This window comes from Pygocentrus nattereri, chromosome 13, assembly GCF_015220715.1.
Source record: "Pygocentrus nattereri isolate fPygNat1 chromosome 13, fPygNat1.pri, whole genome shotgun sequence".
Taxonomy (NCBI): domain Eukaryota; kingdom Metazoa; phylum Chordata; class Actinopteri; order Characiformes; family Serrasalmidae; genus Pygocentrus; species Pygocentrus nattereri.
In genome coordinates this window covers 2,515,245-2,540,175 of record NC_051223.1, presented here as the reverse complement: position 1 = coordinate 2,540,175, position 24,931 = coordinate 2,515,245, and the positions used below count along the sequence as shown (strand labels likewise).

At 43.4% G+C, this 24,931-nt stretch overlaps 2 protein-coding genes across 2 annotated transcripts; one reads left to right on the top strand and one right to left on the bottom strand.

Moving 5' to 3' along the window:
- Positions 1-1,062: 1,062 nt before the first annotated feature.
- Positions 1,063-4,848, top strand: dlx3b (distal-less homeobox 3b). Its single transcript, XM_017682703.1, has 3 exons — positions 1,063-1,571; positions 3,138-3,325; positions 3,821-4,848. Exons 1-3 carry the CDS (start codon positions 1,256-1,258, stop codon positions 4,115-4,117), a joined length of 801 nt encoding a protein of 266 aa, XP_017538192.1. The 5' UTR covers positions 1,063-1,255; the 3' UTR covers positions 4,118-4,848.
- Positions 4,849-13,753: 8,905 nt separating this feature from the next.
- Positions 13,754-21,442, bottom strand: dlx4b (distal-less homeobox 4b). Its single transcript, XM_017723799.1, has 3 exons — positions 20,916-21,442; positions 19,433-19,626; positions 13,754-14,018 (listed from the first exon to the last, which is right to left on the bottom strand). The coding sequence occupies exons 1-3, from the start codon at positions 21,196-21,198 to the stop codon at positions 13,803-13,805; spliced, it is 693 nt and encodes a 230-aa protein (XP_017579288.1). The 5' UTR covers positions 21,199-21,442; the 3' UTR covers positions 13,754-13,802.
- Between the last annotated feature and the right edge of the window lie 3,489 nt (positions 21,443-24,931).

The window sequence follows — 24,931 nt, the reverse complement described above, 5'->3', positions numbered from 1 at the left end:
TGGGATGCACTGAATAATTAGGAATATTCAGTCTAAAACACCGTCCCCAGTGGACTCGCCAGAGGAAGGAGGGGCTGCATACATATTAATAAATATTAATGAATAATTCATGTATCCCCTCCCAACACACGGTGGGAATCTTTGACGGTTATCCATCTCCAAAAGTGCCTCGATGGAATCTGAGTACATGTGATGAATCTGCGCGCCCAGTCATGCGGTCATGAGACGGATTCTTGCCTCGCAGGATGACGTCACAGCCCGTGTGAACTCAAGCAGCGCAGGGTGGGGAGAAAAGCCCCCCAAATCGATTGGGTCTCAAATAAAACGCTAAACCTCGTAAAATGAGAGAGGAGTGCAACAGCAAAGCGGTCCAGAATGGAGTTAAACCCAACATGCGGACTGGATTCGGAACAAATGACCACAGGTTATGGGTCAAAAAAGCAGGCCCGGGCCATTTCAGCGGCAAAGGTTAAGAGGTCGGGTGGTGCCACGCCTTGGGATAATGAGCACATAGTGGAATGCCCCAGTGGGCATTGGGGTTGGGGTGGACGGTCTTTCTGGCTCTCTTTCACCACGTCTCAAGACAGCTGACTCTAAACTGACTCTAAGGGAAAGGCTCAGTGTTAGTTCCTCTAACAGGCATCCAAGCTTATTCTAGCGTACGCGCCTGACTCAGACTGGGCGGAGTAAAATATGCATGGTTTACACGTTTAAACGGCTTTAAATGTGGAACTAAGCATATTTGGCAGGGTTATTGTACAGTCAGGGGGGATTTAGGCATCTGAGTCGCCCCTCTTGTCAAGCCACGTGTGTCTCGTCAGTGCTGCGTTGCCAGCAAACTCGGCAAACTCGGCAGGTTCCCCGCTTTTTAAAGTGAATCAAATCGCCAAACAGGCCGTTTATTGGGACTAAGAAACTCTCTTTGTAATCTTGATTAGATTCCACTGAAAGCTTGTGTTTGCGAGACAGCCGCCCCCTCGTGGACCGAACGAGTACTGCGTCGAACTTTTGAGCCAATAGGATCACAGCTCGCTCTCTGCCTCCCTATAACTCAGTTTCCACAAAGCAGCTTTTCGCCACAGACGGAGTAAGTTCAGCCGAGAGAAGTGGGCAAGAGAAGCCCTCCAAGGATTTGCCCTCTTTGCCACATCCACGTCTGCATTTGCCCTCTCAGACGGCAGATCCATCGCAGGACTAGGACATAAGAGTGGACCGTCTTTCTGTCTCCTTTTTTTCCCCTTCTTCCCCGCCGCCGATGATGAGTGGACCGGCTTATGAGAGGAAGATACACGGGATTTCTGCAGATCTTTCGGGCTCTATGAGTTGCCACCCGTCGTCCAAAGACTCCCCCACGCTGCCCGAGTCTTCAGCCACGGACATGGGCTACTACAGCGACTACTACTCTGGGCAGCCCTACCAGACTCAGCCCATGGGCGCCTACCCCCAGTTCAACATGTCCAGCATGGGTCCAGCGGGGCCTTACCCCAGCAAGGCAGAGTACCCCTACAGCCCGTCCTACAGGCAGTACGGCCACTACGGCAGGGAGCTGCAGAGCCCCCCCCAGAATACAGGTGGGACATTTCGTACTGTAGGAATACTCGGGAATGAGGAAGGGCGGCTGCGGCAGGGATTCGGGCTTAGTTTTAGTAAAGAAACGCCGAGTTTATTAAAGTTCCGCGGGGAACAGACGGCGGGCTGAGTTAACAGCGGCGCGGAACCTCGACCGGCTGGAGCGGAGCGACTCACGAAAAACGCCGCGTGGAACCTGTGCGCGCGGATGAGAAGCGTTTTCTTTCTTTCTCTCTCTTCAATTCTCTTTATTTCTCTTTATCTTTCTTTCTTTCTTTCTTTCTTTCTTTCTTTCTTTCTTTCTTTCTTTCTTTCTTTCTCTTTATTTCTTTATTTCTCTCTTTATCTCTCTCTTTATTTCTCTCTCTTTATTTCTCTCTCTTTATTTCTTTATTTCTCTCTTTATCTCTCTCTTTATTTATATCTCTTTATTTCTCTCTTTATTTCTTTATTTCTCTCTTTATCGCTCTCTTTATTTATCTCTCTCTTTATTTGTCTTTATTTCTCTCTCTATTTCTCTCTCTCTTTATTTATCTCTCTGTCTCTCTTTCTTTCTTTTTCTGTCTCTCTCTTTATTTCTCACTTTATTTCCTTCTATTCTTTCTCTTTCTCTCTCTCTCTCTTTCTCTTTCTCTCTCTCTCTCTCTTTCTCTTTCTTTCTCTCCCTCTCTCTCTTTCTGTTCTTTCTCTTTATTCGTTTTTTAATGTTCAGCTGGTTTTAAGCTCATTCTGCAGTGCCGCGATTTTTTGTTTCGCCGTTTCTTTTATTTTACAGACGTTTATGTCGTCATCACGGTATGTGGTGTATATTTGTGCTTTATAGGGCGAAGAGATGAACTCATTCCGGTTTCATGTAAAGGAGCAAAATCTTTACACCGGTTTAGCCCGCGCTGGTCAGTGTTACCCGGCTGTGATTGATGGATATAAATAATATAAATAAACAGATATAGAAACAGAATTTTCCCTCAGGGAGCAGGAAACCCCGTCTTTACGTCCTGCGGTCTTAAGTAGCAGATTTTTAATAGGGAAGTCTTGTAATGTAAACATTAAACGGACTCTGTGGCCGTTTAAAACAAACTCAGAATAGGAACGAAATTCGAAAATAAACGAAATAATAATAATAATAATAATAATAATAATAATAATAATAATAATATGGAAAATCAACAAGCAATAGGCTTACTGATGCTAAGTGTTACAAGTTTATATTACAGCACCTGTAAGACAGTAAAACAGGCTGCACATATTCTTGCTTTAGTATCAGCCTAACAAGTACAAATACTTTAACTGCAATTCTGCAATTCAAAAAATCAGATTAATATTTGACAAGTCAAAAAAACAAACAAACAAACAAATAAAAAAAAACAGTCCAGCACAACATTTTACAAAATTCCTCAACTGCAGTCAGTCTAATCACAGTATAGTGGCGGAAGGATAAACCTGTTCATTTATAATAGTTTTATTGCTCTCTATATGTATATATAGATATATTGCTATACATGTTTTAATACAGCAAAGTATCCACAAGTTTGTTTATGTATTTATTTCTGATTGATTCTTTCTATCAGTGGTGAAAGAAGAAGTGGAGACTGAAGTCCGGATGGTCAACGGGAAACCAAAGAAGATCCGCAAGCCCCGCACCATCTACTCCAGTTTCCAGCTGGCAGCGCTACAGCGGCGCTTCCAGAAAGCCCAGTACCTGGCCCTGCCTGAGAGAGCAGAGCTCGCAGCACAGCTCGGCCTCACACAGACACAGGTACAGCCCAGCACACACAACCCCACACAGCCCTCCCGACGCCGCACGTCCAGCGTAGTGGACATGACCTGAGGGTCTAAACTGTGAAATCGGCTGATGCACCAGAACAGATTCATCGTCATTGAAACTTTCACATGAGTCTTTCCAGGTGTTTCAATGCCCATCGTTCTAGAAACGAATGCCCTTTTTAAAGGCACGTATTTTTCCAGCGCTGTTGAACGTTTAGGCTTCTTGTGTTCTCTTAGCTTTTCTTCTTCAGTCAGTTTAACTTGGTTTCCACAGTGCGCTTGAGATTTCATCATTGTCTCTGTTGCTTCTGCTAACTTACTATTAGTTCAGATGAAAGGGAGACAAGTTAACCGACTTTAGTCGGGGAGGTCAAAGCAGCTGTTCTCTGCCGGTGTAGGCAAATGACCAAATATCAGGAATACCATCTACAATGTATCACACACGAAACACAGATAACTCAACGCATGCGCTTCTTTCTTTGAACAGGTGAAAATATGGTTCCAGAACCGACGGTCCAAGTTCAAGAAGCTGTACAAGAACGGTGAGATCCCGCTGGAACACAGCCCAAATGCCAGCGACTCCATGGCCTGCAATTCACCGCCCTCCCCAGCCGTATGGGACAGTAATGCGCACTCAGGACAGGTTGCCCGAGGCCAGGGCCCTCAGCCCCCTCTTAGCTCCACACCGCCCTCCTACCTGGAAGACTACAGCGGTCCCTGGTACCAGCAAGGATCGCATTTACAGCACCCCGGCGCCGTGCCGAGCCTAGGGGCCGTCTACTGACATGGACGAGGGACTGAAGAGCGAGAAAAAAAAAACAGACTGGACTTTCACGCAAGCAAACAGACTGTTTGTAGTGGCTTTGTGCTAAGTAGGGCCTAAAAGGGAAATAAGCTGAAAAGAGTCATTTGAAGTCACAGTCGCCGATCCCCTCGACTCGCTGGCTCCTCCGAGTCGAGTGCAGCGCATAAATTGCGACAGACTTCATTTGTCAGGCTGAGAAGACGACGACGACTATTGTACCACAGCAATATTTTCAACTGCTCGACTATTCAGATTAATATGAGCACATAGGCATGTAGGTTAACCTGTTATTTAAAGGACATTATGGTGTGGTGTTAAATTATTTTGACGTATTGCTCCCATTTTACTCATATTCGTTCTTCCTTTGCTAGATGGATTTTGGAGTATTTGTTTGTTTACGGCGCAACAAAAGATAGAAACGAACCCAGAAAGAAGAGCACCTACGATGTGGGTGGCTGTCGTGTGCTTCACAGACTCAGGACATAATAAGTTATATTGATTTGTACAATCTATTGAAAGATGTAGTTGTATATATGTGTTCAAATGCAACAACAGAACCACTAAAAACATAAGAACACTGTGTGGTGGTGCCTGGAACTGTTTTTATATTCCTGTAAGTAGTGCTTCTGTTGTAATGCTGGTAAAATTGAATAAATGCAAATTGAATTTCATGTATTAAAAAAAAAAAAGTTGGTATTATGCCAGTTAAACCCATTCCAAAACATGTTTTTATTTGTGCTGTCATAGAGGAATATTATACCTGTAGTTATGTAGTTATATAGTCAGCCCCCTGTAGGATCCCTCGTTCTGAGATTCCAAGGTTAATGTTTATGCCACTGTACGCGCTTGATGTTAGTTTGTTGCTCAATGAGCTGGTAGAGAAAAGGGTTAAATCCCAGTAGGCGTGAGGTTAGACCTGCGTGCAAAGAGGCAGGAGGAGGCGACAGGCAAGCAGACACGTTGGAGTCACTGCGTTTTATTAGTATTCTGTTGCCAGATAACAAGAAAGCCCATGGAGAGGAGCAGGAGGAGGAGGGGATGACTACTAAAGGCAGCCTTTAGCCTTAGGCATCGTCGTGCAACGCACACACACACACACACACACACACACTCACACCCCAAACAAAAGCAGGAGATGAAAGGAGAAAGAACTGAGCAGGTATGCAAATACGACATCAGCAGCGCTCAGGAGTTTAACCTGTTCTTGGTGACCGGGAAATCTAGTGTTATTAAAAAAATTGGTAGATTTATTTAAACAGACGTCTAGTGAGAACCTGGTAAACCCTCAAATCTGTGTGGTGAGTTTTGTCAAAAGTTGAAAAGTTCAGACGTCTTGTTGTCATGTGTTCTATGGGCTAAATAAAACAAACCATCTCTCCATTTACAAGACACCACGGAAAGACATGTAACATTTGTTTTTTTTCACCATTACTGATCATAAAGATGCTTTAAGGAAAGGAGCGCCACGTTAAAGGCCCTGTACTCATGCATCAGATCCTGAAGAATCTTAGTAAAAACACATGCTAATGTTTTTTTTCCCAGCCGATTGGCCAGAGTGGGACTAGTTTTGGCCAAAGCTGCTCTTATAAAGTAGGTGTGAAAAATAATATAATCCAACAGGAGCCTATTTATAAACACGCCGACTCTATGGGGACGTAAATTACAGTGGATTTGTATTACAATACATCGCAAAGTCAGCTTGTAATATATTAAGTGGGTCGTTTTCAGTCAACGCACGAACATCCGTAACATTTTCCCTCTTTGTTTTGATACTGAGTGTCAGCAACAGACGCAGGAAAGCTCGAGGAAGATGACATTTATGTTTACGTGTTGCGTGAAGTTCATATGAACATGGTTACAGAACTCTCTCTCTTACTGTTTAGGCTTTCACACTCAAAGTTTTGGCAGAATGAGGCCCCAAACAGAAAGACAGACCCAGGCGTTTTCTTATGAACTCTTTCCCCATGTTGTCGGTTTAGACTTAAATGTTCAGATATCATCACAGGTTTTTGGTTCTGCTTCGCTTCAAACCGAAGTTTAATGAGCTCAACATTTCAAATGAGCCAGATCACTTTGTAAGTTAAAACACCAAATCACTTTTCATAAGAACATTAAAAGACATGGGAGAATAAAAACCAGCCTACTCTGGTTACCACGTGCCATCATCACTCTTAATGGACTCGTAATTACAGGTACAGTATTTACAATATTTTACCTTAACAAGCATTATAGTGGTTTAGTTTGACTATATGCAAATCGTTGAAAAACTGAAGGGATCTATGACAAAGGTCCTGTATTTGTGAATGTAGTGATGTGTCATAACACAGACCCACATCTTTTGAATGACTTTTTAATTTTTATAATTACATTTGGAAAGGCAGATAGATATGAGCTAATGCATCGAAATAGACCTGCAACCTCAAACGACCTAATAATCCGATCCCTTTCTTGTGTGTGTGTGTGTGTGTGTGTATATGTGTGTATGTGTGTGTGTGGGTGTGTGCGTGTGCGTGTGTGTATGTGTGTGTGTATATGTGTGTGTGTGTGTGTGTGTGTGTGTGTGTATATGTGTGTATGTGTGTGTGTATGTGTGTGTGTATATATGTGTGTATGTGTGTGTGTGTGTGTGTATGTGTGTGTGTGTGTATATGTGTATATGTGTGTGTGTGTGTGTGTGCATGTGCGTGTGTGTATGTGTGTGTGTATATGTATGTGTGTGTGTGTGTATGTGCGTGTGTGTATGTGTGTGTGTATATGTGTGTACATGTGTGTATGTGTGTGTGTGTGTGTGTATGTGTGTGTGTGTGTATATGTGTATATGTGTGTGTGTGTGTGTGTGCATGTGCGTGTGTGTATGTGTGTGTGTATATGTATGTGTGTGTGTGTGTGTGTGCATGTGCGTGTGTGTATGTGTGTGTGTATATGTGTGTACATGTGTGTATGTGTGTGTGTATATGTGTGTGTGTGTGTGTGTGTGTGTGTGTGCGTGTGTGTGTGTGTGTGTATATGTATGTGTGTGTGTATATGTGTGTATGTGTGTGTATGTGTGTGTGTGTGTCTATGTGCTGCAATGTCTTTTGGATCACAGAGAAAGATTTGCAATGTAAAAATAGGTTCAGACTTTTTTTGTTTATTCACTATTGTTCATTGAAACTTTATAGATTTAATTAACTCCACAAGTGAAGACAATCAGATTATTTTCCTTTTTGGGTCCAAACAGCACATCCTTTACAATGTTGTAGGATTTCTTATAATAGAGTAATTATAACACCATATGCACCTCCTAAGGACACCATGCACACATTTGAGGGCCATCAGAAGATGAGAAGATAAAATTTTATATCATTCAATATAAAAACACTGACCAAAAAAACCTCATCTCACACATCTATTCAGCGCTTCTTGTGTTAAAATATACTGATGCTGCAGGCATATTATGATATTTGGTGATTTGCTCTAACGATTGTTATGCTCCCAACAAAACCAAAGAACTATGGGTCTTGTTGACAAGACAGGTATCCTCTGACAAAATGTATGCAGCTGTTTGGCTGCTGAGCTAAAATAAGGTTGATTTTATTTAAGCCTAGTGGGAATGCTGCATCCCATGGGAAGCTGGTTTCCTTGCGGTGAGCACTGGGGAGAATAGGAGCTTCTGCATGGAATCGTGTAATATGAAGTTACTCTCTCATGACGTCACGGAAAACATGCATTTCTGACGATGTGTTGGCAAAATAAATGGGAACAAAGGGAAAAAAGTCGGCCCATGTCTAGGCACGGCCTGCCACAGTTCCCACAGATGTTCCAAACACTGCTTTCGTCAGGGTCACCGCTGCCTGGGGAAACCAAGCTGATCACGGCTTGTGTGTGTGAAAACATTTACATGGTTTCACATACGTGATAATGTCACATCTTGGAAGCAAAAAATGTTGGAAAGAAGTCCACTGATGTAAGTCCGAAGAGAGACGGATATTGTTGGGGACCTAGGCAGGGGGGTAAGAGAAGACACTAGCTGTCAGAGGTCTTCGATCAATGGCGTGCTTGATGGAGATAGTTGAGATGGTTGCCTGGTCAACTGTGAGTCATTTCAGGGCATCCCATAGCTGTGAAATTAGTCATGAAGACATGAAGAGATTGAATTACAACCCTACCTACAGAAGAGAGGGAAGAGTCACATTCACACATAAAAACCTGTCAGGCCACTTAATTCCCTTTATAGGGTTGTTATTCTGTCATCGACACACAAAGCCTGTTTCTTGAGTGAAAATAGTGGACTATCTCGGCCAGGCATTTGCATCTTCCAACCTTGCTCCTTCGGAAGTTTATAATATCCACAGCGGCGATGTTCATCAAGTCATTTTCAATTCTGCTTTCCCAGTGGCCCGTTGGCCATATGTGTCACATCAGTTTCCTCATTGGTTTGTCCATCGTGTGTGGCCTTAACATGCTGCTACTGGTCCAGGCTCTGCTGCCTTGGGACACATTGCTCATTCAGCCAAACACGTAGAGTGGCAAAGCCTTAGAACGAGGTCATCTCAGAGCTTAGGTCACCACCCTCAACGTGCAATACTCTGAGTACTATGGCAGGATTTGAACTGTTGAACTCTGAATGTGAGACTACATTTTGATGGGCCCTAAAAAAAGACAGCGGGGTTCGCTCTTTGCCCCTTTCGCTGAGAAACGTAATCCAAGAAAATGATGTCGAGGGGTCTCTTGGGTGGCAAATGAAGGTTGAGCTGGCGGTCAGCGGTGGGTGGGACACACATATGTTGCCATGAAAAGACAGGGGGCAGCTGCCTGACCAGGCTCGCCGGGCAGAAACCTCTACCTCAGAGCGGGCATCACTCAGCGGTCTCATCCTGCTCTAAATGTAAATAAGATCAAATGAGACAGGCATCTTTGACAGCTGTGAACCAGTGAACCGTGCTTCACCCCAGGAGCAGGGCTGCAGTTTAGGGTGGCAGCAGAGAAATAGCCTAGGGAGGTTGGAGCCATCCTGATTCGTGGTCCATACCCCAATAAGCCAAGCATATACTGAAGATGCTGTTAGCTGTACTTATAAGGCCAAGTCTCTTCCTACCGCGCCACAGTGTTCCCTCGTGGAAGCATAAATCACGAAGAGGCCTGGAAGGGAGATGAGCGGCACTCTAGGATTTGAACTCTAGCAGCGTAGCCACAGATAAGCATTGTGGTAGTGAAACCCACCCCCGCGTGAGCCGCATTGTGCGCTCTCTTAAGAAACGGAAAGCGAACACACAATTACGCTTGTTGTCAGATCACTCAGAATAATAATTATAATCACTGCTGACAGGATTGTCTCTCCACTATGATTTATTGTAATGAGACATCTTATTTTCCAAGCGTTGATATACTGCAATTGGCATCTTCAATACAATAAGCTTGCACTCTCACAGTATGACGAATCTATGAAGGTGTTTTTTTTTTCTATTTCTCAGCCCACTCCCACTCTTTGTGCTCCCCCCCCATCCGCCGCAACATCACCCTCAGAGCTCTCCCAAATCTGCCTCGTCAGTAATTGCCCCGTTTGAAAGGTCTATCCAACCATTATTCTAATCTTGAGATGTAAAATTGCCTATAATTTGCCTTGTGATGCCTTGCCACTTCATTGAGTTACACTTGTCCTCTCTTCTCATGGCCCACAACTTAACAGGCCCCATAATTTCGAACAAATCAAGCACAGGGATGCGGGATATATAAAGAGGTCCTGGAAGATCTAAAAATCAAACACAAGTGGAGTTTTATCAACCAAACGCAGATTGGATTTCTTGGTTTTGTTGGGTTCGGTGACTTTGGGATAGTTTCAGTCACTGAGGTAAGTGACTGGGTGTCTGTGTTAATGCTTCTAAAATGTTTAGTCACTTTGAGCCGAACAGAAGGATGTCGATGTGCTGTTTTCGCAAACCTATAGCTGCTCGAAATGGAAAACACTGAAGCATGAAATCTCAAAGCTGTACCACAAGCTCACCACTGGTGTAACTGTAGCCCTTATTTACAACAAATCTTTCAAACGCAATTAGGTAGCGCTTTTCAGTCACTGTGACTTATGAAGTGGGAATTTGTAAAAAATAATGACAAAATATCTAAACGGTCATCAGCAGTCGCATTGGACGTCGCATTTATTCCCAGAAAGCTTCCCTGACATAAAAGGTCTCTGAGTTTGGCCGACAGTCCTCAGTGAGAAGTGCATGTGAATAACGACCGTAGAAGCTTGTGCTATGGCGTATTATCGCTCAGTGGTGGGCACAATGACAGAAGGCCTTTGTAATGTGCCTGTTTAGACAAGGGGAATGGACTCTGCTGAGTGAGCCAGGTCAAAGGCAGGCCAAGTGGACCCCACAACTCTGCAGGTGGCTCTTATTACCAAGTTTTAATGGGTCGGGAATCAAGCATGAACTCATTTTATGCATGTAGAAAAAATACATCCTCATAACTTTTTCCCTTTAAGCCAACTTGTGCACAAATGTGTGCGCCATAAGTGTATTTCATTCATATTAAATATTAGGGTTAATTAGTATTCATTTGATGTTGGACTTTCAGTGAACCCAAAATATTAATGCCAACAGTTCACTGACCTGAAAAACAAAACAACAGACCATTTTTACAGATGGGCTGGTAATAAAGTAATAATATCAGCATAAAGACCACAGAGGGAGTCTGGGACCCTCTGAGAACAAGTTCAGCAGAGAAAGCGTAAACCCTGAAGATTCTATAAATATAGGATTTTGACCAGAATCTCTGTTTAAAAAGTGTTCCTTCAAACTTTTCCCCATTTTATAAACTTTCAAGAAACGTATTATTATTTGGACAGTTCATTAAAGCTCTAATCTCCATACGTCAGAGCTTTAATAAACTCAGAAATATAAGATTGTTCGTGTTTAATTTAGGACAATCCTAGATTTGCTCACCCCGCTGAAGCTGGGCACTCAGACTGCGGTGGGGCTCCACTCTTGTGCTCGAGCAGAGCACGCTCAGCGAAAATGTGCAATCCATCAGGGTTGCCGACATGTGCAAAGCTCTGAGCTGACATCAGTTCCAGAGACGAGCGAGTTGAAAGTTCTACAAACACCTCGTTCGCTCCGTTTACGCGCTTTAAACGCTAAAACGTGCCAATCAGTACAAGTTCCTATTAATCAGGCTTCGCGGCTGATGCTGCGCTCAGGCTGATGAATGCGCTGAGCGAGCAGGCGCAGCTCTAATCTGGCCTGTTAGCGTCAGACGGAGCACAGCTCTGCTCGGCTGAGAGAGGCGCGCTCTGGACATTTCATTTCTCACTGAACTCGGAATAAAAGGGAACTTCAAGTGCACGAGGGTTAAAATCCTTAATATGGACATATTAAGACTTATACAGCAGTATTTAAGTTTTAAACACTGTTTAAAAGTTTTTTTTCTTCACTACACATCATCAAAATAGATGCACCAAATAGGAAAAATTGAACAAGAATTTTTACTTGGGGGGGAAAAAAAAGCAGTAGATATCTTGAGAGCTTGGAGAAGAGAGTCTGGTTCCACATTTCTCCTGGACGCCATCAGCCGTCACGGGTTTTAATCACCAGCACACTTGATCGATGACGGGCGAAGGAAGCTGTTAAACGAAACGCACTGACTTTAAAACTCTTCGTTTTGCTGGGTGCGTAGACTTTTGCACAGTGCACTGTTAGAAAGAAAGGTTGCATTTTTCGTTCATTAAGGCGCAAACAGTGTAAGGGTTGCCTCAAAGGCGCAGCAGTGGGTTCGGGGTCTGGTTGTGAAGCTTGATGGTTTCTCCAGGTGAAAAGTTGGAATTTGTTCCTTTTCATAAACAAATGTTTTAAAACGGAATAAAAGCCTGGAGGCGAGGCGGGGGGTGACGGGGGGAGGGGGGCTGGGTTGTGGAGTCAGTACAACTTAGGAAATGTAGTAATAATAATAATAATGATGATGATGATAATAATAATAATAATAATAATAATAATGTTACATTTATATAGCTCCTTTCACAAACCCAAAAAAGGGTTCAGTCATGTTCCCTGACTAAAGGTACTGAGATGTACCATTGAGGGTACCACACCAGTGACAGTACTACTAACATACTAATATATGCTACTAATACCATACCATACTATACCATACTATACCATACTATACTATACTGTATTATTCTGTACTATACTGTGCTATTCTATACTATACTATATTATACTATACTGTATTATTATGTACTGTACTATACCATACCATACTATACTATACTATACTATGCTGTACTATATTATACTATACTGTATTATTCTGTACTATACTATACTATACTGTACTGTACTGTACTATATTATACTATACTGTATTATTCTATACTATACTATGCTATGCTATACTATAATATACTATACTATACTATACTATACGTTCTTGTTGTCGGAAGGAAACGTCGTATCTGCATTTTTTGACGTTTTCCAGTTTTTGACATATTCTGAAAACGCCTGTTGCCCTTTACATTGTGTGGAAATTCCATGATGATTGGACTAAAATAAATGACCCAAAATGTGTTGGAAATTAAAAAAAATTAAAGCATATTTTCCCCTCTCCTGTAAAGTTACTATATCGGAGATACGAGCTTTTCTTCCGACAATGGCGAATACATATACACACACACAGTTACCTGCTCCAGGTTGGCCCTCACATTTCACGCATGAGGCGTTTTGAGGAACTTGAGTCCAGTCCCCGTTTCAAAGCGAAACCAATCATTAATCCGCAGCTTAATAAGGACGAAGAACCCAGTCGCGCGCGCTACGCTGATCCATCACGATTTAAATTCGATTCGATTCCCAGAACCTTCCGTTTCCAATTTGAGTTTGGACAGCTTGATAAACAGATGAAAAACGCCAGTCCCATCAGAGAGACGCAGCCGACAGACCCGCTCTGCACCGAGCTCCTCTAACGCGCACACAGCGGCGAACACCCCCCGCCGGCTCACCGCGCGAGGATTAAAACGAATTAGACCCGATTAAAACCGGATCGCCCGAAGTGACCCAAACAGACAGAACCTGCAGGAAGACGCAGTGAAATCAGAAGCGGGTAAAACAACCAGGCTGAACCAGTTCTGCGCTGCGCCGACGTCAATAAAACGTGGCGCGTGTGTGTTTTGTGCGCACATTTCTCTCCAAAACAACCGCGTTTTAACGCACGGGCTGTGTCGACTTGATCTTGTGCTGCCCTGTTTCTACATATTCTTCATAATGACATACACCTGTAAACATTTCTAAAACGTCTAATAAACGTTTTTACCCGATTAACGCTGCACTGATGTTTCACGCGACGTATTGACGGGTCAAAATAAGCTATAATTCCGTTAAACATTATAAAAGAGTTCAGGGGGCGTTCCGCTGGAGAAGCAGGCGGCGGGCGTTCTTTCATCAGCGCTTTTATTAACCGTAAAAGAGCTCAAACAGGGAAGCACCGGTGGTTTATAACATCAAACAAAATAAAGAACAACAACAACAATAATAATAACAACAACAATAATAATAATAACAACAATAATACTAATAAAACGACCGTAATGAAGGAATCACAGACATATTTACAGTGGGGGTAGGGGGGGTGAGGGGGTGGGGGGGTATTTGGGGTGGGGGTCAGTGCCCTCCCTCCAGTCCGTCTCTGTCCTTCACTATAAAGGCTCCGGGTGCTGGGGGTTACTGTACCACCCCGCGTAAGGGTGCATATAGGCGCCACCCGCGCGGCCCGGAGCGTCCCATAGAGGCGCGAGCCCGGGGCACGGCGGAGAGGTCGAGCACGGGCCGTGCGGGTCTCCCTCAGGTCCGCTCGCGCCGTGCTTCATGATCTTCTTGTATTTGGAGCGCTTGTTTTGGAACCAAATTTTGACCTGCACAGAGAAAGAAAAAGGGGAAGGGGACGGTTAAAAGGAGCTGGAGCGGAGGAAGACCACGAAAAAGGGGAGGAAAAAAAAAAAAGAAAAAAAAAAAAAGAAAGCAAAATATATAAATAAATAAACAAAAGAAAATCTTCGATTCCAGTCCAAATAAATGCATAAATAAATCAATCATGCTCGTTTAAACAAGACTAAGAACGTATAATTAATCAAATAACCCAGCTTTTTTTTTATTACTAATTAATTACAACAATCATTCAAGCCAATCAATTAATTAATTAATTATAACGACATAACGACTAATAACTATTTAACGACTAACTCGTTTCAATAGCGCCAAACGTTGGAAAAACAATTTCAAATCAAGCTTCAAAAATGAAACGTTTCTGATCTTTTCCCCAAAAATGTTACAGTCAGGAAACGGACGGTAACGGTGCGGTTAAAACGCGCGCGCTCTGCGGGGGACGGGCTCTTCCTTTCACTTACAAACACAAACAACACAACGTGACTGCGAGGTAGCTGCAAACAGGCGGTTTGACAAAACTGGGGTCCCAAACTTTTGCATGCAACTGCAGGCGGTGCATAGATTAACTATAACTGAGCTGCAGTGGAGCTTCTCAGGACATCCAGTGTCTCAGCACAGTCATGTCTGTTGGGTGCCAGTAGATCTGTCTATACTACAAAGTCCTAAAGCATTCCTCTTCTCACAAACACACCACATCACCAGAAATAGCATCACTTGAAAAGCATTAGATCTACTCAAACTGGGCTGGAGTACCTGGAACTGGGGATGAAAACCAATTACCACCCAACTATGGACAGAAATAAAGGCTTCGCCAGAGCAGCTAAAAGTTTAACAATCAAGCAGTTGCGGCTTATGGAAAGAGAGAGTGCCGCTGGAGCCATTGTCCGTTTGAGGCCAGTGCTAATGAAATCCTAAATATAAAGCAGCCTTGCTGGAGATGGGCTCAGTGCCACTCCTGCATTTCATGATGCGGCTGCCCTCTTATTGCTGTGCCCTGCAGCTTCACGCATGTGTCTCGCAACAGCCCCCAACCTAAAAGCACTAACTTGAGCTTTCTGTGCGAATAACGCAGGAAACATGTACGCCAGGTTCACTCATGATTGCCCCCCCCCCCATTGTTTCACAGCCAGGGAATCATTTTTGCATGAATTTAATACGTAGAAGCAGCAGACTGGAATATGCCACCCAGAGGGCCATGAAACAGCTTTTAAGATCTAGCCTCACTCCTCGTTTCGACACACTTAAGACACTTCGATTACATCAGTGAAAATGCTAAACCTATACCATTGCTGCGGGTTCAAGTACTTATGGTGACTCAGTCGAACAGACTAACCCAAAGACACGTTTGTAATCTGTACGTGTGTCTGCTGGCAGTCGAGTAGGTTCCAGACATCACACTCTGAGAGTCCAGCCACCAACCCCCCCAACAGTTTCCATAATCTTACGAATTCGACGTAACGGCTTTTTCAAACTGTTATTGGTTTGGCTGTCAACAGCCTTAATAAACACGTGCTGAAAAAAGGGATTTTCTTTCTATGCCTAAAGACGGGTTTGCCAAGCAGCTTTTATGGTGAAGTGATTGAATCCAGACTTGAGTTATGTATGTGTGTTTGTCTGAACGGAGCCAAACCATTGTGCTGTGTGCCGTTTGTTTATATGGTTCCAATCATTTTTATAGATCATATGGAAAATGGCTGGCGAAAAAAACCGACTGCTGCACTTCGGGGCAGGTCTGGCCGTTGCCGTTAGGCTGCACTGGCGATCAGTAGGGGCTATCTGAAGGCAAGGCCATGTGCGACGCACCCTAAGTGTCTGCCTTCGTGAGCAGATCACAGGCATGCTTTGATGCAGTCTGGTGAAGACTGAGGTCTAATCAAGAAAACAAGCCAGCTGTGGAACAGACCTGTCACACCCGGGGTGGCAAGTGTCCGGGTGTTTTGATACAGAAAAGACAGAGAAGAAGGAGAAAAGACAGGCAGAAGAGCAATAGACCCGTTTAAATGTCTCAAAAGGTAACGAATGTGCATGCGAGTGTGTGCGAGTGTGTGCGAGTGTGTGCGAATGCGCGCTCGCACCATTGGCTATTCTTCTTTGGTTTATTTGGTACGAGGTGAGGCGAGGCGTACTGCGCTCGTTTTCAGGGTTGGATGGGTTTGTGTCAAACTGACTTGTAAACTCAGTTTGCATCACATGGGCCAACAATAAAAGGACTTAGTGTGGACACATGATTTCTGCTCAAACACTAAAGCTAGAAAAATTTCACCTTTAAAATAGGTAACCGAGAAACCGACAAAGGCAACCAAGCCATACAAGTCCTAGTGAGCGTTCTGAAAAAGAAAGGGCATCGATACTGCGCAATAAAGGAAAAACATGCTCTAGAAGAGATGGTCAGACAGGGGAGCGAAATGCCCCCTACAAACAGAGGGCCATTTATCCAATGTCACTACCATGAAAGACTCATTAAAGCCACGGGTAAGTACTTGGATATGGGCTCTTAAGTCCAAGGCTTAACCAATCAAGAGAAAAGTCTTTGGGATATCTGCTTGAGCACCGAGAAAATAGAAGCTCACACTTTAAAGATTCCTACCTTAATGAGGCACGCAGAAGACAACAGGCCACAAGAAGGTAATTACAAAAAAAAAACACTACCAAAATCATCTTTAGCTTTTAAGAATATGTGGGGTCAAACAGATGAAACGGCTGATATGTAGACAGAGTGGCGATGAGGTTTGAGTTTAGCTTAGGCTTTGGGTCATATATCATTTAGGCAAATGACTTGCTGTAAATTTGCTTCAACTCCTTATATCAAACGGCACACAGCTCTCATCATCATTATCATTGGACGCTCACAGATTTCGAGCAATAGAATGAAGACTGAGGGCCTAAAGTTGCACGACATGACTAAGGAAAATCTAGCTGCTCTTGAAAAAGTAAAAATACTCCGTCAACTGTATCCAATGGCTTGCCTTCTCATAACTTTCCACTTAGATCAACACAGACTCCTCTGTAACATCACAATCTGGCTTTACACACTTGCTTGAACTGCTATTGTGTCAATAGAGTGAAAGTAACCAGATTATCGCCTCATTCTTGATCGCTGATTCTACTGTACTCATAGACTGATGCATCGTTTTTCAGCTGTTCATACATTCATACTCTTTCTCTTTCACCAAGTGATGAGGACTATTGCTTACATTACAAAACACTGGTTAACTTACTTATAGGCAGTGGTGGACAGTAACTCAGTAAATGTAATTAGTTTCTGTACTTAAGTAGTTTTTTTTTTCTGTATCTGTTCTTAAGTTTTTCCATTTCGGGCGACTTTTTCCTTTCACTCCACTACATTTCAGAGTCTAATATCCGACTTTTTCCTCCTACATTTTGAGAAATCTGGCGTTCCTTTTGGTTTCTGTGTGTATAAAAACGTAACATGTCAAAACGAAAGAAGCGCAAAGCCAGAGCACCAATGATGAACTAACCTAACCTGTAAAAACACCACAATATAGAAATATGTCCACATATGCAGTCGAGACTGACGCGTTTCTTTTTTTCTGAATTCATTCAAACACTTTCATTTTATAGTAAATGAGTTTGGGCTGGTTTATGTTTATGAACAGACGCCTACAGATCAACACAGTAAAGGAAAACTTATCTGTGATGCTGAGTTTAAAGCCAGTTTTTATTCAACTTAAACTTGGAACTAAGTTGTAAATAAATCTGAAACTGAAACTTTGCTTGTGTGTAAAAAGTGATTTCAGAGCCACTCGGTTCTCCCTGATGGAAACTGTTTACCTTCAGTGTTTTGTGCTTCTGATCATTTTAATAGACGTCAGCGTCACTAATTAATGACGTTCTATTAAAAGACTGGTTTACCAAGAGAGACGCTGGAGGACTTTCACCTGAAATGAGTTCATGAAGCCAGTCTGGTTATAAAAATGATAACAGGACATCAGAGCCAGAATTACTCTTTTAGTACTTTTACTTTATACTTAAGTACATTTGAAGGGAAATACTTTAGTACTTTTACTCAAGTGGAGGTCTAAAGGGAGGAACTTCTACTTTTACTGGAGGAATATTTACCTTGGGTGTCTCGACTTTAACTCAGGTACATGACTTGTGTACTTCGTCCACCTCTGCTTATAGGACATTCTATAAAATCCACGATTATAGCCACCAGACTAAGACTACACCAAAGCTGAAGCATAACGTCTTGGAACAGTCTTGGAAAAGTCAGGCCAAGTTTTCTAAACAACATGTACCAGCACTGCACAATATCACTGCCCACATAACTCAGGTTCGTCCTTGTATCGACTATGCCCACAAACTCAAGTGCAACCACTCATTTTGCACTAACATTAAAACGTGTTTTGCTTACAGTGTGTTCACGTAACAAAATCATCAGAATCACTTTTATTAAAACACAACCTTTTCCACGCTCAAGGATGCTTTACGATCAACATATGACCCTATGTCCATTATAAAGCATATACAAACCAACAACTGCTCGACCACTAAATCTAAGGGCTAAACCAAATGCAGCGTAGCAGGGAAGAACAATCGGGCCAATCTTAAACGCCCTGAGCTGCACAGGAAAACTGCCCTGCTGCACTATTCCAATGCTATTCCAATGTATTGTTACTGTTTCCCCATTCTCTCGAGCCTGGAATCTTCATGCTGCTGACATCCCATCAACGTCTGAATTTGTGATCTCAAAAAAAAAAAAAAAAAAAAAAAGGCAACCAGGTTCCTGGCTTTAGAATACTGAGTAGTGCAGACACTTCAGAGTCTCTTCTTGTCAAAAGGACGTGACAGAGGAATCTTTATCATCCAATATTACTCAGGTGTCCCAGCAAGTTCATTCACTACTGGAGTTTGAAGGGACTTTTTGACTGGAGCGAAATGTGTGCTTGTTGTGGTTTGGGAAGTAAATGGCAGAGGTGGGTAACTCGTCTGTTTATTTACAAAATACAAAACAATTTTTGATGGGTTTATACTTATTTGAGCATTTTCAAACGATGGACCTATTTCTTATACTCAGGTGCGTTTATGAAGGAAGCGACCTCTGCTCGGTTTTACCGTTCATTTATATGGACAGCCTAACATCTGTAACCCACACCTCTCACTTTCAGCCTCTCGCAGTTTATTCCCAGCCATAAGTGTCCTTTAAAGTGAAGAATGGCTCCTATACAGATAGGTGTAGTAAGAGGCTCAGCTCCAGTTCTGAACTTCAGCACTCCAGAGTTTTTTGTTTGACCTGAGTTTGTTCCCTCCAGCTGCTTTGTGAGGATACTTTGACTTCTACTTGACTCAAGCAATACTTTTGCTGAAGTGTAGGCTTAGCCTGGCCATAAGCCCCTCTGGCAAAGGGCAGCGTTTGTCCTACCTGTGTCTGCGTGAGGCCAAGCTGTGCGGCCAGGTCAGCTCTCTCGGGCAGGGCCAGGTACTGGGTCTGCTGGAAACGCTGCTGCAGCGCCGCCAGCTGCCCGCTCGAGTAGATAGTGCGGGGCTTTCGAAGCTTCTTGCCTTTCCCTCCGAGACGCAGCTCGCCAGGCTCAGCCCCCACGGCCTGCTCGCGGCCTTATGGGAGACAGGACAGCAGTTAGACAGAGACATTCCCTTAAATATACGGCCTACAAATGGGTTATGCGCTTTTACGCGCACACCAAGCCTGATTTACGAGGATCACAGTAAAAGGCCTGCTGATTTACGTCGCTCAAGACGCGGCCTGAAATAAAACCAACTCTGAAAGCTTATTCAATAAAGCATTTTAGATCAAATTTAACCACGGGCCTGAAGGTTTGTTTACACGAGGCCTCGTTTTAATATGCATACTGCATGATCTTAAATAAATAACACAGTTCAGCGTTTATAAGGCTTAGGCTTTCTAGATCAAGCCACCACGTCACGCTCATCGACCCGAGTGATGGACAACTGGACGCTTTTCTATTTGCGCCTGAATTCACAGCGCAGGTCAGGTCAGTCGGTCAGAAGCGGAGTTTCAAACCAACAGAAGAGAATAAAAACATTACTTTCTAAACATGAACGAGCTCCATGCCGCTTTATTTAGTGTTGTGAAGAATAATAAACCCCTCAGAGCCGTTAACAGGCGGGACGCACGGTCTAATCCGCTGCCGTGAAAAGTTCATTATTGGGACTGACCGTATCGCGCGCTCTCCATGTCTGCCGTACACACAACAGCGGCTACACGACAGACGCGAAAACACGCGTTATTAGGCGCGGCGTTCATCAGGACGGACTGGTGTCATTTAATTACAGCCAACACGGAGCGTTTCAGCTGAGCTGGGAGTGTAAAACCCCCGCCTGTGCGTCTAAATACACGAAAGGGTCCAAACGCCAAAAACACGCGCGCAGCATCAGCTCCCATTTCTGCGCGTCCTTGACCGACGGATAAAATCACAACAGCAGACTCGCTGGCGTGAGTATTAATATTAATATTAATATTAATATTAATTCCAGATTTCTATATATTTATTTAAAATAAAACGCTGAAATCGCCGCTTTCGACTACTGCGCGTTCTCCCGCACACACGCTTGGCTTTCAGAGTTTATTGATAGATAATAAGAATAAAAGTAAGGACTCTTTATTTTCGAATATTTATAATTTTTTAAATTTTAGAATCTGTTTTATTTTTTTTTTCTTGTTATTTAAATACATTAAATGGTGTGTTTACATATCTACATCTACCTATTTATATATGTGTGCATTAATATATTATATAAATATGTATTACATATATATTGTAATTATTTTTTATATATATATAAACAGTGTGTGACAGACAGTAACAGACGAATGAATGAGTGAGTAAGCGGACTGAGGGTATAGGACTCCGAGCTGTACTTACCCGGGTGCTCTCTGCTCTGTTGCCCCAGCGCGGTGATGTAGTTCTCCTGCTGGTAGGGCACGTAGGCAGGCGGAGCAGGAGCGCTGGTCTGCCCGGGGTAAGAGAAGCCCAGGGGCCGCGCGTAGTGGGCCGCGCACGGGTAGGGCGCGTCGTGCTGGGGGGGTCCGGACACGGGGTAGCCGGCGGGGGGCAATCCGGAGCAAGGCGGAGGAGAGAAAGGCAGGAACGCGGGCGGCCGGGGGGCAGCGGCCAGAGGGTCAGACACGAAGCCCACAGACATCATTAAAGGAGAAGTCCATGAAGGCGGCGGGAGGACGAGAAGCTCAAAGCGGATCCATCCCAAAAACAAAACCAGCAGCGAGGAAGCGCGGAAAACAAATCTACAGCTTAAAAAAACAACGAAACAAATGCGGAAAAGTCCCAAAACTCTGGTTTAGAGCGAGCAGAACAGGGGAAAAGTTTTCTTAAATCGAGAGAAAATCATCTAGAAGAACACACACATACGCACACACTCACGCACACACACGTACACACACACACACACACACACACACACGCACGCACACACACACACACACACACACACACAGGAGCGCGCGCTCTGATTGGTCGCCCAGTTCGTGGTGTCACAAGTCCCAGAGGGCAAAACTCATTAAGCTCATTAGCAGGTTCGCGGGGAGGAGAGTAAAGCTCTGAATCCCTCCAGCATCACTGCGGACTACAGTGGACTACAGTGGACTACAGTGGACTTTACAACAAACACAGCGTCAGAAGCATTAAAAAAAAAAAAAGAAAAGAAATGATCATAAGCATCATGAAGGCACGCGACCATTCATGAAAACATTACACAAAAACAAAACAAAAGACGGTTAAAAGTACAGATCTCAATTAACACCGCGAGCTGCCATTAAAACTCCCACACAGGTGCATTTAAAGAAACGTAAATGAACAAAAAACGAAAATAATAATAATAATAATAACAATAACAATAATAATAATAATAAATAATTAATAAAATTTATAAAAAATTATTAAATTAATAAATTAATTAAAGTACGTTTCTAACGTTCTAAATTCTGGATTTAAAAAATTGCGTCAGCCAGAAAATTCGACTTGTGGACCTGCAGTTAAAACTTTTTTTTTTCCCGTCAAACAAACAAACAAACAAATAACCCACAACGTGCGTCATCCCGTAAAATTCAATAACAGATCGGCAGAAATTCCAGCATATTTCAACGCGATACGTTAATGCAGTATTTTATATCGACATAAAGTCCAGAATCCAAGCAGCTTACATTTCGATATGTGTTCAGTTTAATTCTTGAGTAAGAACCATCATATTCACCATCACACCCATGTTCCTTTTACCGCAGTTCATCAGAATCATTTCCCTCCTCTTTTCAGTGCTACGTCACTCGGGCTGCTTTAAGCCGGACACCTTTCCTTCTGGCATCTAAACTAAACCCAAACTGCGAAGTGTCAGGCTTAAATGTGCTGAATCAGCATTTACAGCTGAAAAGCATTTAGCCTTAAAATGTAACAAAGCCCAACTGATTAATAGTGTCTATCTGTTTCCATACGCCCGCCCCCCCCCCCCCCCCCACCGCCCCCCCCCTCATCCAGAGTAATGTAGCACGAATAAAGAGCACCAAAAACTTGGGAACTTCACTTTGGATCTGTTTCAGCCAGAGGCCAAACACCTAGTACGTAAAGCTCAACAGAGTCTAGAATATATAAGTTGTTTTGTAAGCAGTGCTGCTGGTCACCCTGACAGCAAAATCTGCTAAATCTACTCGCGTCTGACTGAGGAAAGGAAGTCATTTCTATAGAGAACGATGGAAGTGGTTGTGATGGTAGCTGGGGTGCCTAAACTTTTTGTCTTGAAAGGCTACAGTGCCAAAATGACCAAAAAAAAACCAACAACCATGCAAATAAAAAAGAACGCAATCCAGTTATGCTGTATAAAATATACAGGCTGGGGGGAAGGGTTAGGATAACTTGACCGGGCCAAACCAAGCTTTGGGCAGACTTGGTCTAGAGCGTGGTCCTATGTTTCTGATCGCATGTGCCGTGTAAATATGACTTGTTGTGAAGTCAGGAACCTGGTGGCCTTAAATTGCTGAATTCATGAAAACTGCAGTAACACAGTAATGTAAACACTGGGGAACCAATCTGACAAAAGAGCAACGATAATGTGAGCAGAATGGATAAATAATCCAGAGTGTATCAAGCATAAACTATATCCCTCACACAGCCACCGCAGAGCCACAGTCGAGCGATCGGGTTATGTGGAGAAAAACGTAGAGTAAATCCAGGCACGTTTAGACTTACTGTCTCAATAAAAAGCCGTATACTGACAAGAACATGTCCAGCAAAAGGGTGGTGACTACCACTGCGGCAAAGACATAAGCCCATATTTTCAGGCTTGACAGGTCTTTAACTGCACCGCTTTCATCTTCTGCCAACTCTTAAACCTTCCTCAACGACCCTGAACTCAATACAGTCTGACATACTTCAGGCATATATAGGCAGAGTCATCACTTCTACAGATGGGTGTGGGCAGTAGATGTTGAAACAGGTTAGAATTCATCTTCAAAATTGATGTAGTTCTAGTGCAAGTGATTCCAAGTGGTGTTTTCTTGGTAATGCAATTCAATAATATGTGTAATAAAATGTAATGAAGCATTAACATCAACCATCCCGCATTCCACTGAATTATGTTTTCTTCATGGTCCATAAAGTAATATTAATAAGTTGTCATTTGCTTAAAAAGAAGCCTGAATGAGAACCAAAAGTCTGCAAAGAAATTGCAACTGCTACATTTTCACGGTTGGTGCGTTTTCAGGTCCAAACGCAAACAGCAGTAAATCATACAGCTGTGGGAAGTTCACACTTCGAGCCCCGTCACACTGCAGCGCTGTCATTGCATTACCTCCCTTTTTATGAGCCCCACGCAAACTAAAGCTGTCATTACAGCACAGCGGGCTCCATATCTTGTTGAAAATATGTGTCGTCGGTGTGCCACTTGCTCATTTTGGTCATGTCTCTCCATATGATAGCGCTCCTCGGGCCTGCACGGCTCCACCGCAATAGGCCTGAGGCCCAAGCTTTGACAGGACATGGTCTTCGAGCTCAATAGGCCTCAACAAAACCACAGATTACCACTGTAGCGAAGTCATACTTTCACAAATGTCAGCGAAAGATACTGAACGCCAGATGTCTCGCGAGTAGTTGCTTGCTTGGGGACGGCTTGAATTTCCCTTCTCGAATGGAGGGAAGGAAAATAGAAAGTCTTCAGTCCCACGGATCCCAGCTGGAACAAAAAATGCGAAAAAAGCAGCGACGAAACGGAGAGCACATTTTTTTTGGTTAACACGTTTTAAACATTTTCAAAACACAAAAACGGTCGAAATATTCTAAAATGAATGAACTGAAGGACATTCTATGATACAGATGCCTCATAGGACTGAATGTACCTCAAAATATCAAAGAGAAGATTCACTTGCTTGCCACGTTCGAAAGGGTGACAGTTGCCAGGGTGGATTCCTTTGAATAGCTATCATAACAAAATGGGGTGCAGGTTGAGGTGTGTGGCAGGAGAGAGAGGGTGAAAAGGAAAGGTAGACTCTCTTTAAGGTTGTAATTATGCCTGTGTTACGGGGAAGAACAAAGCAGAGCCCTGCAGTCATAGGGCTGGGATGTGTCCTCATGGTGCCTTAATACACGCAAGGGAGAACGTTAATAACAATACTGCTGATCGTGGCCCAGACTGGCTGGCGTCTGCTTCCCTATGAGTATGAGTGTGTGTGCATTCGTGTGTGTGTGTGTGTGTGTGTGTGAAACAAGAAAAGATTGACAGTGTGTGTGTGTGAGAGCAAGCGTATGGGTGAGATGGATCTGTATGAAGGACGGCCGTGTCCATTGCTGGTCACCGAGGCGTCATGACAGGACCCCGTTTTATCCAAATGAGCTGGGTGCTCTGCCTGTGTGTCCTGGACTTTCCACCAGTTTGTGCG

Bases quoted from the DNA above. Each gene is read 5' to 3' on its own strand.
- dlx3b (XM_017682703.1), top strand. From the start codon at position 1,256: ATGATGAGTGGACCGGCTTATGAGAGGAAGATACACGGGATTTCTGCA. The intron at 1,572-3,137 runs GTGGGACATTTC...TCTTTCTATCAG, and splicing joins GAGCCCCCCCCAGAATACAG to TGGTGAAAGAAGAAGTGGAG. The intron at 3,326-3,820 runs GTACAGCCCAGC...TTCTTTGAACAG, and splicing joins TCGGCCTCACACAGACACAG to GTGAAAATATGGTTCCAGAA.
- dlx4b (XM_017723799.1), bottom strand. From the start codon at position 21,198: ATGATGTCTGTGGGCTTCGTGTCTGACCCTCTGGCCGCTGCCCCCCGG. The intron at 19,627-20,915 runs GTAAGTACAGCT...GTCTCCCATAAG, and splicing joins ACAGAGCAGAGAGCACCCGG to GCCGCGAGCAGGCCGTGGGG. The intron at 14,019-19,432 runs GTAGGACAAACG...TTCTCTGTGCAG, and splicing joins TTGGCCTCACGCAGACACAG to GTCAAAATTTGGTTCCAAAA.